The 17285-nt window shown below is 38.3% G+C and overlaps 1 protein-coding gene across 1 annotated transcript; it reads right to left on the bottom strand.

The window, feature by feature from the left end:
• Positions 1-3411: 3411 nt before the first annotated feature.
• Positions 3412-16039, bottom strand: PPP2CB (protein phosphatase 2 catalytic subunit beta). The gene is made up of 7 exons (XM_070742199.1): positions 15602-16039; positions 8780-8989; positions 8434-8607; positions 7549-7638; positions 7194-7355; positions 5356-5474; positions 3412-4044 (listed from the first exon to the last, which is right to left on the bottom strand). Exons 1-7 carry the CDS (start codon positions 15701-15703, stop codon positions 3972-3974), a joined length of 930 nt encoding a protein of 309 aa, XP_070598300.1. The 5' UTR covers positions 15704-16039; the 3' UTR covers positions 3412-3971.
• Positions 16040-17285: the final 1246 nt, after the last annotated feature.

The following is a 17285-nucleotide window of genomic DNA, read 5'->3' as shown; positions in this document are numbered from 1 at the left end:
CCAGAGGTGAACTTGGTCTTCCATCTGTCTCAGGAACTTACTCTTCCTTCCTTCTGCGCTCACCCAGATCATCCAGCAGAGCAATGCTGGCATACACTAGACGTGCGGAGAGCTCTCAAAAACTATTTGAATCGCACTAAGAGCTTCGCGCTCTTCGTAGGATTTCATCCTAAGTCCCTAGGAAACCGTGTATCTTCAGCCACCATAGGACACTGGATCAGAAACGCCATTGCAAAAATGTACGGGCTGGCCACGCTGCCAGTCACTACAGGAATCACAGCACATTTGTCCAGGAGTATGGCAGCATCAGTGGCATGGGCCATGCAAGCTTCTCTCAAAGAGGTCTGCCGGGTGGCCACCAGTTTATTCATCACTATAAAATTGACGTTTTCGCATCATTGGACGCCGCCGTTGGCAGAAGAGTCCTGCAGCAGATGGTAGACACTCAATAAACCTGATAGAGCTATCTTCCCCCATCCCTTGGGACCTCTGCTTTGGCAAGTCCCATTGCGAAGGCTGGTTCCACCACAGGATGAAGAATAGCAGGGGCGGATTTCCATTTTCTCTGCTACCGATGCACTGTAGGCACAGCTTCTGTTGTCCTGCATGTGCACACATGCGTCCCAGCATGTTTTTGCTTCTGTGCATGCACAGGAAGCAAAATATGAGGGGATGCGTGCACGATAAGTTTCTGGTGACTTTTTTTGCTTCCAAGCATGCGCAGAAGCAAAAAGAAATCACTGAAATCTCGGTATCAGTGCCCCAAATAGCGTCTGCGAAATAAATCAGATTCCAGTCCAATTCTTTCATCCAAGGTTCGATTTATTATCAGAGCCATATTGGTCACGCCGTAGCCATCCTGATACTATCTTCCATCCAACACAATGACCTTGGACTCTAAGAAAGGAATTTATTGTGGCTAGTAACTTTCCCTCTCATGCAACTACCCCTCCCAGTTCCCATAATATTATTCTACTGTGGCAGTCCAAAATATCTAACTCCAAATAATGGCTTCGGCCTGACACTTGTTTTATTGTCTACCACCTGCTGCAGCATTCTCCTGCCAAAGGCAGCTTCCACTAATGCAATTTTATAGTGATGAATATACTGAGAAGGGTGTGCCAGGTGGCCATTGTTTTCTGGCCACCTGCCAGAAAGCAATGGCAAAGTCGCTATGAATATATCCAAAAGGTCATGAAGAATCAAGCTAAAAAAGGAGACATTCTCCATCCTGTGGTGGAACCAGCTTTCACAATGGGAGTTCCTTGTCCAATCATCTTGAGGATTGAGTCATTCAACTTGAATACTTGCTTCGATGCGCCTTTAGACCCTCAGACCTGGGGGATAACAAGCTGAGCATGCAGCACAACTTTCACTACTGGTGTGCTGTCCTCATCCATATCGGTAGCAGCCCGCTACTGGAGAATAGGCATTGTGACCTTACCTGAATGCCTGTTCTCATCCGGTGGAGCCAGCCCTTTTCTTTTCATTTTTTCTGCATCCTTTCCCTTTGTTTTATATGGAACCTCGGGAAGGAGGTTTATCTCAGGCAAAGTATCTTCCACTATCATGCCATGTTCAAGTCTAGTCTTCCGATTCATCAGCTCTGGGGGTCTAAAGGCGGGTCCAAGCAAGTATTCAAATTGACTGACTTGATCCTCAAGATGATTGGATGAGGAACTCCTATTGTGAAGGCTGGTTCCACCACAGGACTGTCTTCTTTTTTAGCTTGATTCCTCATGACCTTTTGGACATATTCATAGCGACTTTGCCATCAATACAGAAATGAACTGTCATTGCTTTCTGGCATGGTTTTTTTCAGGTTCCAGTGTAGCCTGCTTTAGCTTTTCATAGTGGTCTCCTGTCCAGGTAATGGCCAGACTCAACCCTACCTTAGTTAGTCTCTGAGCAGAGACAAAAGTAGTAAGGTTCTACCATCCGATGAAACTGTACTAAAATGACAAATTATCATATAACTTCATTCTTTAAGCCCAAAGAGGAAATAAAATCTAAGAGTACAGCAGAAAAAAACCATTTTAGACTATAGAGGAACAAATGGACGAATTACTGCAATTATAAACTCTAGCAATTATTATTTTGGTTTATTGAACCGTGAACCTTGAATTGTGAATGATGGCATTTCCTGCCTGAGAAACCTACGTAGAACTTGGCCCACAAGAGCTTAGTAAGAGCATTAATTTACTATTTACTAATCCATATTCTGTAAAACTAAATATTTTGTTTAATTTATGTTATCCCCCTATAAAATTAAAATGTGATACGTAGGCTATTCTATGTACCTTCCTACAGTTATTCTTCTGATTTGTTTCCAGCAGAAATTACCAATGTACAGATATTTGTAACTAAAAATTAGGGAACAAGCTTTTCATCACAAGAAGTAAATTCTACCACATTCTGTAAAACATACTAGTAAGAGTTCCCCCATTCAGCCATAACCATATTAAGCAATATTAATTTCTGTTATGAGAATTGAAAAATGTGGATTGGGGAGATATCTGCATCCTAGGTGTTATGTACAACTATACTCTTCTGTTTGTTATTGCTGGGAGGCCCAGAAGGCAGTAGGGCTGATTGCTATCACCTATTTACAGCGAGAACCCGTATAGCTTTTAAGGGATGTTTTTAACAGGGATGACTTTTGTTCTACTGGCGCCTCCCTATAGAATATCCGTGTATAATTACATAGATTGTGTGCATATGCCTATTTTTTGCCATGTTATTCTCATATTCTAAATAATATACAACTGGTATATATTCCTAAAGCATATTTTAATCAACAGCCAATAAGATTATATTTATTGACTTTCACAAAATATTTGCAGTTCAAAATATTAATTCTAAAATAGACTTACACATGTTCTGGATGATATAATGGGACTAATGAACATCATTCTAGGAATTTGTCCCCTTGCATTTTCACAAATATTAAATGGGATTCAGGAAGTCTTGCAACACTTGTGTCAAGAGAGTTAGGCTGTTTATATTTTATGTTCAGTTTACTTTACTTTAGTAAGTTTATAGCATCATTTGCCCTTCGTTTAAAACAGATTTTAATTTCATTAGTTTAAATCTGAAGTCTTTACCCTCTTGGATTACATTTACCAAACTTCAATATATTTTGGTTTAAAAGAATGCAAGATGGTGGTCACTTTGAACTTCATGTTAATAGTAGGCCTGAAAATTTAATTAAAGAAGTCCATATGCTAAGGTCTCAGTGAGGTTTGTCATCCAAACACATACTTAGAGTGGTAATATCCGGCGATGTTTTTTCAATTTCAAATCATAATATGTTTCCTGATCTATTTTATACAACGAAACAAATAATTATTTGGGTGCATGCTGAAGAGAAACACAAACAGATAAATTATTCCATTTCAGCATATCCACCTGTTTGGAATAATGATCTGCAGATTTATTTGTTCAAATACATCAATAAGATGCAAGCATTTTCATGACAAATATACAGAAAAAAAGGGATCAACACAGAACAGTAACCTAATTTAAATGGAAAGAAAGCTTATGACAATATACTCCCAAGAGATTTCTTTTCTCCAGTTAAGTTACTTATGTCAATAAAATAGAGGGCAATAGGCTTAAGAGGGACATTAGTTTGTACATTTTCATTAAACTTCAAAATGTTAATACATGCCAGTGGAACACTACAACTAAAATGTACATATAAGCAAGAAAGGGAGAAATTAGTTACCTCTTCTGTCTGAACAGTCCAGTTACTACAGTTACAGCAGGCAAACTAGCTGTTGGATTGACTGATAAAAGGTTTAGTAGGTGAAGTCAGTCTTACGTTGTGCTCAAAACTGCTCGTCCTCATTCTGGCACAGTTTGGTCCATAAAGAGGCTTTAGGCTGAGACAGACCTCAACTTATCAAATAAATTGTTGCTTTAAAAAAAAGCCAAGTATACTAGTACTGCTGAAGGCCAGGCTGAGATGTTTATAGGAAGTAGTCTGGGGTACGCCGAGTAACATGAGGCTCTCCACGCCGAGGTGCTGGATCAAATTGAAGGCTGTGGAAAGAAAACAAAACCGCTTCCTTTAACCGATTATGAATGTATAAATTTGTTTAAATGCGATTCTCAACTTGTAAAGAATATTAATATTGAAGTTGCTATTTATGTCATCTATATGCATATAATCAAGTCAAAATAGTTTTTAAGAGGTAAGAGGGGGTGGTTTTTTTGAGTAAAAAGACGTACCAAAAACAAGCAATGCTTGAGTTATCTGGAGAAGTGCAGTAAGCCCATAAGTAATACTGAAATCTGAAATATTTCTATCAAGTTTTGAGCAGACAGGGTGTTTTAAGGGTGTCTGGGCAACAACTAGCATCTCGGACAAGAACTTCCCCATTCCAAACTTATAATCACCTAGATCAGGGGTCTGCAGCCTTAAACACTCAAAGAGCCACTTGAGCTCCCTTCCCACAGAAAACAAAATGGGAACCACAAAACTTGGTTGGGCGTGGGCAATGCAACATCACTCACTCCCACTCAGTCATGTGATCTCCCCTAGCCACACCTACCCAGGTTTTGTGGCTCCGTGTTTTGCTTTCTATGGGAAATAGAATATCTTATCTCCTTCCCTCCCTCCCTTCTTTCTCTCTCTCCCACAGTGATGGAGAACTTTTTTCCCCTCGGGTGCTAAAATAGTGCCCATGCATGCTATTGTGGGTGCCCACATCCATTTCAATGCTCCCCACGCGCTCCTGCTCCCTCATTTCCTGACTTCTGCTGGGTCCGGTAGGACCATTTTTTGCCCTCCCCAGGCTGCTGGGGACCCTCCAGAGGCCAAAAACACCCTCCCAGTCTCCATGCGAGCCTAAAATCAGCTGGCGGACACCCACATGTATGCTGGAACTGAGCTAGGGCAACAGCTTGCGTGCCAGCAGACATAGCTATGTGTGCTATCTGTTCATATGTGCCATATGTTCACCATCATGGGTATAGGGCGCCAGGGGTTGGACTACAACAACTCCAATGTCTGCTTCAGTTCTGTTATTTTAAGTTCTAGTGAGTCCTATTTTAAAAAGGTTGTCTTGTCTAATCAGAACTATGTAAAATAAACAGCAAATTTCAGTCTATGTGCTCTCAATTCTATCATGTTTTTCACAAACACTTTTCTAATAACTTGTTCAACCAGTTTAATTAAAAACCTAATAACTCTGTGCACATCCCATGCTAAATTTGTATTTACCTTTGTTCATTTGATTTGATTTTTCTGTGGCAAAATTACAAGCTATTGGGTTAGTTTTTGGCTCAACGTTAGAAAAATTACTTTTATTTTTGTGTAAAATATACTTTGTTAAAACTGAAAGTTCTTACAAGGAATATTTTAAAGTGTCATCTAATTCCATGATAGCAGCCTGATTTCCACAACGGTAACAATAATTAGGTGCGCTGAAAATAGTGACTACATTTCGATCATGGCACCAGTTGTAGCCCTGTAATGGAAGAAAAGCAGTTTCAATAAAACAAGATACATGGCTTAACTAAGATACATCCAACAAACGCTTTGCTTTATCTTGCAAATGTGTTTTACTGAAATGTAATGAGACGCTAACAGGGATTTTAATGCACTCTGAGATGAAAAATCTTAATAATAATAATAATAATAATAATAATAATAATAATAATAATTTATTAGATTTGTATGCCGCCCCTCTCCAAGGAATCAGGGCAGCTATTGTTCGTGTCTTCCACAAACTTCTTTAAAATATTACCCTTAGATAATCAATATCATAAACCATTGACATGTTTGTATTGTGAAGCACTAAACAAATCTATATTTTAAAAAGTGCATCAATTCACTGATTTGGTGTCAAAGTGAGCTTTCATTAAGATGTCAACTCTGGAGCTGGCCTGACTGAGGCAATTTTTTAGGCTTGCCATATTGGAGCTGAGGGATAGGAAGTGGGGGGTGGGATAGAGATTGCTGTGGTTTTGCAGCCAAAAAAATATGTTTCCCCTGGGAACCAAGGACATTGAAACATAGGTGGCTGAAAAGAGGAGTGATGTTACCAAGTGTTGTGATTCAGCCTGAGGCTCCTCAGGGACCGGCTGGAGCTCTGCCGGATCCATCCCCAGAGGAGGAGGACAGTGACCAGGAGGGGGAGGACCAGGCAGACGGGGGAGAGGAATGTTAGGAGGAGGAGGGAGAGCAGCCTGAGACCCCTGGGGGGGGGGCTCTCCCCAGCTAGTAGCTTGGATTCATTGGATGAAGACGCGCAGGCTATAATAGACATGAGGCAGAGACGTGCAGCTCAAAGAAGGGGCCAATTAGAAAGATATTTCCATCCCTGAATTGGCAACAGCTGGGTTTGGGTGTGGTTCTCCTCAGCAGGGTTGAAAAGGCAGGCCCGCCCTTACAGTCTCGTGGAGAGTTATCAACTGGGAGTCCTGTGACCTTGCTTTGATTCTTGGCGTCTCTGATCTTGGCTTCTGGCCTAGAAGCCTGGAAGACTTGGGGGAGGCGTGGGTTTTATTATCTCCAGAGTTGTTTTTGCCAGCAAGAATCCTGTTTTATTGCCTGGCCTTCGTGAAACCTCTGTGAAACTGCATCGTGTTCCTGTCTGTAAGAACAGTTTTTGTTACCTGTGTTTGCTTTCCAGTATATAAACTGCCTTTGCTTTTTACCAGTGTGTCTGGATACTCTTTTTGGTTGGTGTTGGCGTCTGGGGGGACCCAGACAGAACACCAAGCAACTGGCTAGCATCTAGATTGGACAATGTGACTTATTGTTTGGGGCAAAGGGAAACTTTTCAATGCTTTTTAATTAGGTGGAAACCGCGGAATTCTGAGATTTGTATGCTCACTATACCAGTCAGCAGAACTTTAAAGAGGTTGAATCTTTCCATGAATCTTTCCATCTTGCACAGCTATACATGGTACCACAAAAAATGCATTTCAGTTCAGAAGCCATTAAAGAGATAGTAACACAGTTATACCTGCTATGAAACTATCTGGGAATGCAAGACTAATATACAAGACTATGAAAAGGCATGGTTGCTGAGAGGTACAACTAGTGCAACTGTGCCAGATCTGAAACACTTTAACATTTCAGATTTACATAACTGTACTTCCTTCATATAAACTACTTTTTTTTTTTTGCTCAAAGATAAGGCACTTTGAATTCTCAACTGATTGGTACAACATAATTTTACCTCCATTACAAGTTGATGAGCTCGAGACACCAATGTCAGTCCATTAGCATGGTTAAATGTTTCAGAAATATCCTGACCAAATGTGTAGCCTGCACCACGTGGAGATATCCCCCAGCCACCACGATCATCTGGATCTGACCATAACAGATCACACATTGGACCCTATTTAAAAATGGAAAAAAACCAGTTTGTATATAACTCCAATCTATGGGAACAATAGCAGTTGCTTAAATGTTAATTTTGGTTTCTTTGATTCTAAAATTTTGATAATTTGCTTTTAACATCCTATAATTTAAGTCTGTCAGCTCTAGGAAAAATACCATCATCTTCATAAATGGATTTCCAGTAATATTACCTCATGTGGAACTTCCTGCAAACGATCAAGTGCTCTAATATGATCCAGTGTATCTATAGAAGGAGAAAGACCTCCATGGAGACAGAAGATCTAGTAAGAGAAAAGATCAAATTATACATATGTAGGCAGAGTCTATTTTAAATCTATTTCTTTATTAATTTTTTTAAGGCCACCAAATTAAGACAATGTGACTGAGCAGATTTCCCTCTTCCTGACACACACTATACCAATATGGAAGATGTTGACAATTTTTACTCTGATTTGGATTATCTGAATCTTGATGTCACGTCATCAATACTGGATAATTGTAGTTTAGCTTAGTAGACTGTTTTTGAAATTCGTAACATTGACTTTTTAACTCTTAACTACTGCTGCATTTAATAACTGTTCAGTTTAAGTAACACAGTAAGGTTTATTTAAAATTAGTACAGCTTCTGATCTTCCTGGGTATTCAAGATTTTAAGCCACTCTAATAGCTCACTTAATTAAATTAATATTTCAAAAGTTATGTCTATCTAGAATCATATGGTCTTCTGACTATTTACCCTTTCTAAATGTATAAATGTACTGTGAATGTATATATGGACATTTTCATTTAATAGCATGAATTGATGTGAAATCTGAGGCATCAGGGAATTATATTACCATTAGGTAATTGTTATGCTAACTTTCACACTCCTGCAGCCTTCTTGAGAAAGCTTTCCAAGAGTAACAAAAAACAATACCAGCTACTCATTTATTATTCAAGGAGAATTATGTAAATTTATTCATTATTTATTAATAAATATGAATAAATTTATTCATAAACATTCATTATTTTATGAAATGATCAAACTCCATTTAATGAAACCTAATGAGACCACATAGTTACAAAACATTACTTACCTGCCCATCTACTAGAGCTGTAAGAGGAAGATAATCAAACAAATCTGTGAAATATTTCCAAACATTGGCATTTCCATATTTCCGCAGACATTCATCATAAAATCCATATACTTGTGTAATTTGTCTGCTTTCGTGGTTGCCTCTTAGAATTGTAATGCGCTCTGGGTAGCGCACCTAATCAGAGAGAATAAACAGACATTGTAATAATCCATCTATATAATTGGTTACATCACTTTACTCCAAGTGGCACGCTCATGCCTTTAGTATACATAATGTATACTAAAAATCTCAGTCTAAAAAATACATTACAGATAGGCTTCTAATAACCTCAGTTTTACAAACTCACCTTTAATGCCACAAGAAGTGTCACAGTTTCCACTGAGTAATAGCCTCTGTCAACATAATCTCCCATGAATAGATAGTTCGTATCTGGCGATTTCCCACCAATTCTAAAAAGCTCCATAAGATCGTGGAATTGACCATGGACATCCCCACATACTGTGACAGGGCAACGAACCTCCTGAACATTTGATTCTTTTGTTAGTATCTCCTTAGCCTAATAAGGGGGAAACATACAAACAGCGGATCAGCTGGGAAACTGTTTAAATTAGATTTACAATTAAATTAAACAAACTTCAAGAAAAATTCCTAACACATGTTACGATATTTCTGTGAATTCATGTTACAGAAATTCAAAATCCTGTTCAGCTTCAACTATACTCATAATTTTGCTCACTCAGTTGTTTCCCTCCAATCTCATTTTCTTACTTGTAACTGGCAATTACAGAGAATGAACATCAACATATATTTACATATATATAGGGAAGGCTTTTAATTATAAATGCACAGTATATATAAACCTAAATATCATCAGTAACAGGCTAAAAAACTGTAGGTACCAAAAAATCAAACACTAACTAGAACATTGTTGTTGTTTTTCCACCTGCTAATCTTTTACCAATGTTAACTTTTAAGAGAGACTAGTTTTTAGGAATTATAACTTTTTTCTCCTAAGCACATCTTTTGCCAACAATAAAATTCAAAGTGGATTGGATTACTGGATTTGAAAATCTATGCTTTATAAATCTAATACATAGGTGCTGTCATGGTGTCATCTACGTATCAGGATTTTGTATATGTAGTAATGTACCTATTCTTATTGGAAATTGATTTTTTATTTGTCTGTTTGCAATAGCATTTAGATTTGTATACCGCTTCATCGTGCTTTTACAGCCCTTTCTAAGCAGTTTACTGAATCAGCATATTGCCCCCAACAATCTGGGTCCTCATTTTACCCACCTCGGAAGGATGGAAGGCTGAGTCAATCTTTTTTTAAAAAAATATATTTTTATTGGTTTTGCACATTGAATTTAACATAAAACATAAACATAAAACGGTGCACAGTGCATGTGCCCACCACCCAACTGACAATCCCACCACCACCACCACCAAATGCGGGGGGTTCAAATATTTACTAATTTATATTCTTTTATTTCCTCAGCCCTACTTTGCATTTGTTTACTATTGAAAGAGTGATTGGAGTTTATTTTTCACATTTTCGTCACAAATTCTACTCAGCATATAATCTTTCACCTTATTCCATCGTACCATCAGCTTCTCCAATTTATTTTCATCAAAATTGTTTAATCTTATTTCCATGATTTCAAAATGAATGTGATCCACCATGTACCAGTACCAATTCTGTAATGTCCGTTTTTTAGACTCTTTCTAGCCCAATACCACTACCGCTTGAGTGCTTTCTAATGCTGCAGTTTTTATTTCTTTGAAGTCTCTTAATTCTCTTTGTTTAACTAATATCGCTATTTCTTTTGTAATTATCCACTTAATATTTAACATTTTATTTATTTAATTCTGCACTTCCTTCCAAAATTTCTGAACTTCAACACACTCCCAGAACATATGCATAAAGAGGCTGAGTCAATCTTGAATATTACATTGTTATATCTTCACATTTTTACTATTAGGTTTTAGCTTAGATGCTTAATGTTTAATTAATATTAAATGGTGAAAGCATTTTATATTAATTTTAAAAATTATTAAAATGTTTCACAATTAAGGGAATTATTTTAATTAAGTGCTTACTTAATATTTCTATAAATTTAATAGAAACATTTTTCAATAACACTAGTAATTATGTATTGTGAAAGGGATTCTCCATTTTTCAAATTAATGACTGGAAATATGAAATGAATGTGAACACGAAGTATCTATTTCTTTTAATTCCCAGGGCTATGCTTTAGGTTTTGCATGTAATAGAGTATACCAGAATGGGCTTCATTCAATTTTCAGTCCTTCCATAATGCAATACACCTACAATCAAAATTGAGTCCAAACTTTCTAAGCAAGACTGTTAAGTGAGTTTTGCCCTATTTTATGACTTTTCTGGCTATAGCTGTTAAGTGAAATACACTGGTATCTCTACTTAAGAACGCCTCTACTTAAGAACTTTTCTAGATAAGAACCGGGTGTTCAAGATTTTTTTGCCTCTACTTAAGAACCATTTTCTACTTAAGAACCCGAGCCCGGAAAAATTTTCCAGGAAATTTGAGAGTGGCACGAAGGCCCGGCCAGTTTCCTGTCATTCCCCCTTTAATCCCGGCCATCTTGGGCTTTTCTAGGCTGCCAGACGAGCCTTTTGGTGGTGCTTAAAGAGGCTTTGGCAGTCTAGAGCGAACAAAGCAATTTCCTTTCTCTGGGCACTAAACCTCTGCCAGCGCCCAGAGAAAAGAAATGCTCCCTTCGCTCTGGGCAGCCCAGAGTGAACGGAGTGTTTTCCTTTCTCTGGGCGCTGCCTCTTTCTTGTTTTTAGGCCTTAAAGTTTTTGATTTTTTTGATTCCCCTCACCTCATCTTCTTCCTTCAGCAGTGACTGTCCTCCTCCTCTTCTTCCTCCTCCTCCCACCCAAATTCCGAGCTTTTATTTCTTTCCTAATGGGTTTGCACGCATTATTTGCTTTTATATTGATTCCTATGGGAAAAATTGCTTCTACTTAAGAACGTTTCTACTTAAGAACCTGGTCACGGAACGAATTAAGTTCTTAAGTAGAGGTACCACTGTACTAAAACTGTTAAGTCACAGTCACAACACAAAACATGATTATATGACCTCAGGACACTGCAACTGTCATAAATACATGCCAGTTGCCAAATATACAAATTTTAATTACATGACCACGGGGAGACTGCAATGGATGTAAGTGTGAAAAATGATCATCACTTTTTCAGAGCCATTGTTAACTTTGGTCACTAAATGAATGTTTGTAAGTCGAGGACTACCTAATACCATGCTAAGATTGTTAGCCTGTGTCAGTAACACTTTTGGGTTATTATTCTTTTGCTAGAAATGACTAAAAATACTATTCCAATACTGCAAAGATAAAACAGGTAAAAAATAAATAAAAGAATTTCAAATATTGACTCAAACGGATAAAATGGAAATATATAAATTTTAAATTACACAGAAATTAATCTGCATAACTTGAAACTCTACATGTTTCTATTTCAACTATTACTAGTTCATATTCATTCCTTTTTTGGCAGTAACAACTGCTGCATTTATACAGGGAGTCCTTGACTTATGCTCACAATCGAGCCTGGAATTCATAAGCTGTTGCAGTTGTTAGCAGTTACCATTGACCGGACTCAATTTTACAACCCTTTTTTATGAAAGTTATTAAGCAAATCATGTGGTCAAAAAGTCAAAGTGCAGCTGATCCAATGGCATTTTTTTGCCAGAAAACTGCCAAAACAATTATAAAACACCATCATGTGACACTGCAACTAGCTATAAATTCCAGCCAGTTGCAAGCACCTGAAATGGGATCTGAGTGTGGTGGTGGTTTGGCAGTCATAACCTCAACAGATCATAAGTTAATTTTTTCAAATCTGTTGTAACTCTGAACAGCAGTTAAGAAACTGGTCTCAAAACAAGGACTCAAAACTAGCAACTCCCAATTTCCAAATATTTTTACATTTAATAGCGACAATGCCATTATTTCATACAACTTGCTCTGTTATAAAGAGGCCCGTGTAAATTAAGCCTCATTTCACAGTTCAAGACTCTATTTTACAGCAGAAGCTCTTGCAAAAATAGGTGGTCTATCAGATTCTAGAGAGAGTCAATTATTTATTAGAAACAAACATATTTTGATAGCCAGCCTTTGGGTATAAAGAGCTTTTTTAGAGCCGAATGCTGAAAATAACAGACTGAGGTTGTTGTAAAACTGAGTAAGGATACCTTTCTGAAGGATTGGTACCTTATCCATAAAGGAATATCTTTAAGCACCCATGTGAATATAGAAGTTGAGAGTAGCATCAAGAAAAAAACCTCCAATGTAGCCAGAGCATCACATATCTCCTATCTTTAATAAAAATATGAAGAAATTCAAAGCTTTCATTACTTCTATACTAAATATATGCCCAAATTACAACTCAGCACAGTGACCTCTTAAGAAATGTAATGTGTAAATTGTTAGCATAAGACGTATTTCCATTCTGATCTGCCTGAAAAAAATAAAAAAACAGACTGCTTTATTATGTTCATACATTTTAAAATGTATGTTTTAGTCTTCCTATTAAGTCTCCATATTCCCCACTTGGGAAACATATGTATATGCATCTATTGTACTTCAGCACTTTTTGTTGAAAAAAAATCAGAGTTCTTCAATTGAAATAACCTAACTGGAACAGAGAAGCTACATTATTTGAGATCTAAGTAAAAGGAATTTTATTTACCACTGGCAACTAAAAGGAGTATAATTTTGAAAAAAAATTCTTTAAATGCACTGGGTCCTAGTATGCCTCATCTTCATAGATGGTGAGAATGTTACACAAATGAAGATCACTGAATCATCAAAGGCCACCACTGTACCGTGTTAATGTTTTAGTAGCTGTAGCTATAAATATAACATATACAATGGTGTTTGTAGTATGTGTAAATAAGAATTGTGTGTTTAAATAAATTAAAATCTGTGAACCTTCAATGTTTTAAATATATGTAGTGGGGGGAATAAAGGGATGTAATCTAGAGGAATTATCATTAGCTTTTCACAACCAGTTTTCCAACTCCATATTTAATTAAAATAATGTTAAATTCTTCCTGGATACTCATTATTTTATTATAGTGCAGGAAGTCCCACAAGAGTGTTCTATTTATCTTTCGCCAACAAATGTCAGGGCTGTATATAAATCAGAAATAAAAAGTCGAAAGAGCGAGAGTAGGCAAATGACATTTTGAAGAGCTACAACATCTACCTTTGGGGGGAATCTATCCCACTCATTTTATTATTTTTATTATTATTTATTTTTATTTTATTATTTAGATTTGTATACCAGGGATCATTGTACCAGGGTTTTTTTCAATTTCATCCTGCCCAACCTTGACGCTTCCCTGGCAAAACAGAAATGTAAGGCCTCCCTCTTTGCCGATCACAAGACCAATTCTCAGAAACAAGATTCTAAGGGCAATTAAGGCTACAAGACCATTCTCAGGAAGACAACAGCTATCAGGTGTGCTTTTAAAAAAAGAAATTAAAAGCAGAGGAGAAAAGAAGGATTCTCAGTCTCTCCTTTAAGTTAATGATAATGCCTCTAGATTACTTCTCTTCCCTTTATTCCCTCACCATATATTTAAAACACTGAAGATTCACAGATTTTAATTCATTTAACTCTCCTTTAAGGAGAGAGCCTAAGAATCGTTGCCAGACTGTACTTTTCTCCTCTGCTTTTAATTTCTTTTTAAAAAGCACACATTATAGCCGTTGTCTTCCTGAGAGAGTGTGTGTATATGTATATACACACATTTTTTTCACTATCTTCCTTTTCACTATCAGCAAAAAAATATTGTGCACACACACACTATAGATAGTGTATCTATCTATATAGATCTATCCTTGTCTCCCTTAATTTTCAAATTCAGCAAAAACATGTCACACATATATATGTATATATACATACATATACATACATACATACATATATGTATGTGTGTCACGTGTATGTATCTATGTATAATGTATTTTTGCTGATAATGAAAAGGAAGGGAGACTACTATAGATCTATTTCGGGCTTATTTGCCTTCATCACGTAGCCATACCCTTGAGTGGAATTTGAACCTGTATTTGAACCTAACATGTATATGCGTGTGTGTGCGCGTGTATCTATCTATATAAATCTATTCTAGTCTCCCTTAATTTTCAAATTCAGCAAAAACATGTTACATGTATGTATGTATAACATATTTTTGCTGATAATGAAAAGGGAGATTACTATAGATCTACAGTATTTCGGGCTTATTTGCCTTCATCACATAGCCATACCTTTACTGGAATTTGAACCTATATTTGAACTTAATATATATGTGTGTGTGTGTGTGTGTATCTATATAAATCTATCCTAGTCTCCCTTAATTTTCAAATTCAGCAAAAACATGTTACATGTATGTATGTATAACATATTTTTGCTGATAATGAAAAGGGAGATTACTATAGATCTACAGTATTTCGGGCTTATTTGCCTTCATCACATAGCCATACCTTTACTGGAATTTGAACCTGTATTTGAACTTAATATATGTGTGTGTGTGTGCGCGCGCGCGCGCGTATCTATCTATATAAATCTATCCTAGTCTCCCTTAATTTTCAAATTCAGCAAAAACATGTTACATGTATGTATAACATATTTTTTTCTGGGTTGGGCCGAGAGGCAAAAAAGGAGCTGTGATGTACCTTCAATATACCAAGGTGATTCGACACAAAATGTAACCCTTCCCTGGTACAGAGCTGAAGGGATTGGATACTGTAGCCTAGAGGATAATTCTCTGCCTTACAAGGCAAAGGTTGCAGGTTCAAGTCCCAGTGGGTATGGCTAGGCAAAAATCTTTATGAATAAAATCACCCTGTTCTGAAAACTATCTCCATCTTTAGTCGTCTTGGAACTGTTGCCTTACCTCTCAGAGCCTGTTCTACGGTACCTTGAGGCTACTGGCAGGAAGAAACAAAGCAACGCCTTTTCTGAAGCAATATTCAGTCTCTTTTTCTCCCTCCCCCTTCCCTCCCACGGACGTCCAGAGCGGAGTCGACCCCCCCCCACACACACACACACGGGGAAGAGGCCGCTCCCCCCCCCCCCCACTTGCGCGTCTCACCCACCTTCTCGCACAGGGTCCGCACTTGGCTCTCGCTCAGCTGCTTGCACTCGTTGAGCTGCTCGATCCATTGGTCCAACTCTTTGGTGAAGCTCTTGTCCTCCATGCCGGCCCGCCGCCTGCCGCCAGCTCAGTTTCGAGGAAGGAGAGCGCTCGGCGGCGCGGCCAGGGCGGCGCGCTTCGGGGAGGCCCAAAGGCAGCAAAGAGGGAGACCGTAAGGGAAGGGAAGGCCGCCGCCCCGGCGCCGAAGGAAGGAAAAAGGGGTGGGACCTACGGGCAGAGAGGCTCAACCGCCCGTCACGACAGGGCGCGCGCGAGAACCTAGGCCTCCCCCTCCCTCTTTTCTTTCTCCGGCACCCGTGTAATGGCGGACGCCGACTGTCACGGCATTGCGCACTTCCGCCTGACGTCTCACTTCAAAAGACTGAGATCGCCTCCTTTCGGGGTGGAGGACTCGACTCTCGCAGATAAGACATTCGAACCGAAGGCCGCGCCTGGCGGGCGAAAAGAAACGTCGGTCAAGTGGGGGGGGGGGGGGGGGGGGGCGCAGCCCCAGGCTGTATTACCCAGTTTCATTAATAATCCCTGCACTGCTTACCCGAGCCGTTTTGCCAACCGCTTTTTGAAGCCCTGCCATACAGCGTTAGGAACAAAAGGGAGAATAGAAAGTGAAAGTACAGGCAGTCCTCGATTTACAACAGTTGGTTTTGCAACAGTTCAAACTTTATAATACACTAAAAAGTTACTTAGAACCAGAGATGGGCTGCTAAGGTGGAACACTGATGTAAGGGCATGGTATTGGGTACAGATGGACCTCTTTTATAGACGGAACCCAAAGCATATTTCTTGCTCAACCTGATAAGGCTGGGAAGAGGCAGCTTCTCTTAAGGGAAATAATATTTTGTCAATGCCTTGTTAAAATCATGATATATCCTGCCCACCACATTATCACTATCAATTACCGATGGTAATCAACAAGTGAAATAAAATTACTCTGGCAATTGAATCCATGTGGATTTCTAATGCTATTTTCAAAGCATTGTTTTAAATATAGTGTTCCCTTGACTTTCGCGGGGGATGCGTTCCAAGACCGCATGCGAAAGTCAAATTTCCACATAGAGATGCAGAAGTAAATACACTATTTTTGGCTATGGACAGTAATACAAGCCTTCCCTTAACACTTTAAACCCCTAAATTACAATTTCCCTTTCCCTTAGCAACCATTTAGATTACTCACCATATTGATTAAAGTTTATTAAAAAGAATATTTATTAAAGGCGGACAAAAGTTTGGCAATGACGTATGATATCATCAGGCGGGAAAAACCATGGTATAGAAAAAAACCCGGCGAAGTATTTTTTAATTAATATTTTTTGAAAAAATGTGGTAGACTTCGAGAATGTCAGACCCACGAAAGTCAAGAGAACACTGTATTCACATACCATTTGTTTAAACCAAATTAATGGCCTTTTTAGCCTTTTTGAAGGCTAGTTCACTTTTTGAATAGTAAGACTTATATGTCATGAGAATTTTAGAGATGCTTAGGTGGGGCATGTGCACAAAAAGGTTAGGAATCACTGTTGTAGATTCTTCCACATCAGGCTGGCTATATACTATTGATTGCCCTTTACCCGTTAAAAGATAGTAATACTTGTCCTCTTTTTTGTCAACTTCACCTGTTATCCAGA

This window comes from Erythrolamprus reginae, chromosome 2 (assembly GCF_031021105.1).
Source record: "Erythrolamprus reginae isolate rEryReg1 chromosome 2, rEryReg1.hap1, whole genome shotgun sequence".
Classification (NCBI taxonomy): Eukaryota; Metazoa; Chordata; class Lepidosauria; order Squamata; family Dipsadidae; genus Erythrolamprus; species Erythrolamprus reginae.
Note: the sequence above shows the minus strand (reverse complement) of the source record. Positions and strands in the feature narration are given on the sequence as shown.

Coding starts and splice junctions, on each gene's coding strand:
- PPP2CB (XM_070742199.1), bottom strand. CDS start 15,703: ATGGAGGACAAGAGCTTCACCAAAGAGTTGGACCAATGGATCGAGCAG. Junction 7,639..8,433: donor CAGCTCTAGTAGATGGGCAG/GTAAGTAATGTT, acceptor TTCTCTTACTAG/ATCTTCTGTCTCCATGGAGG. Junction 7,356..7,548: donor TGCAGGAAGTTCCACATGAG/GTAATATTACTG, acceptor ATTTTTAAATAG/GGTCCAATGTGTGATCTGTT.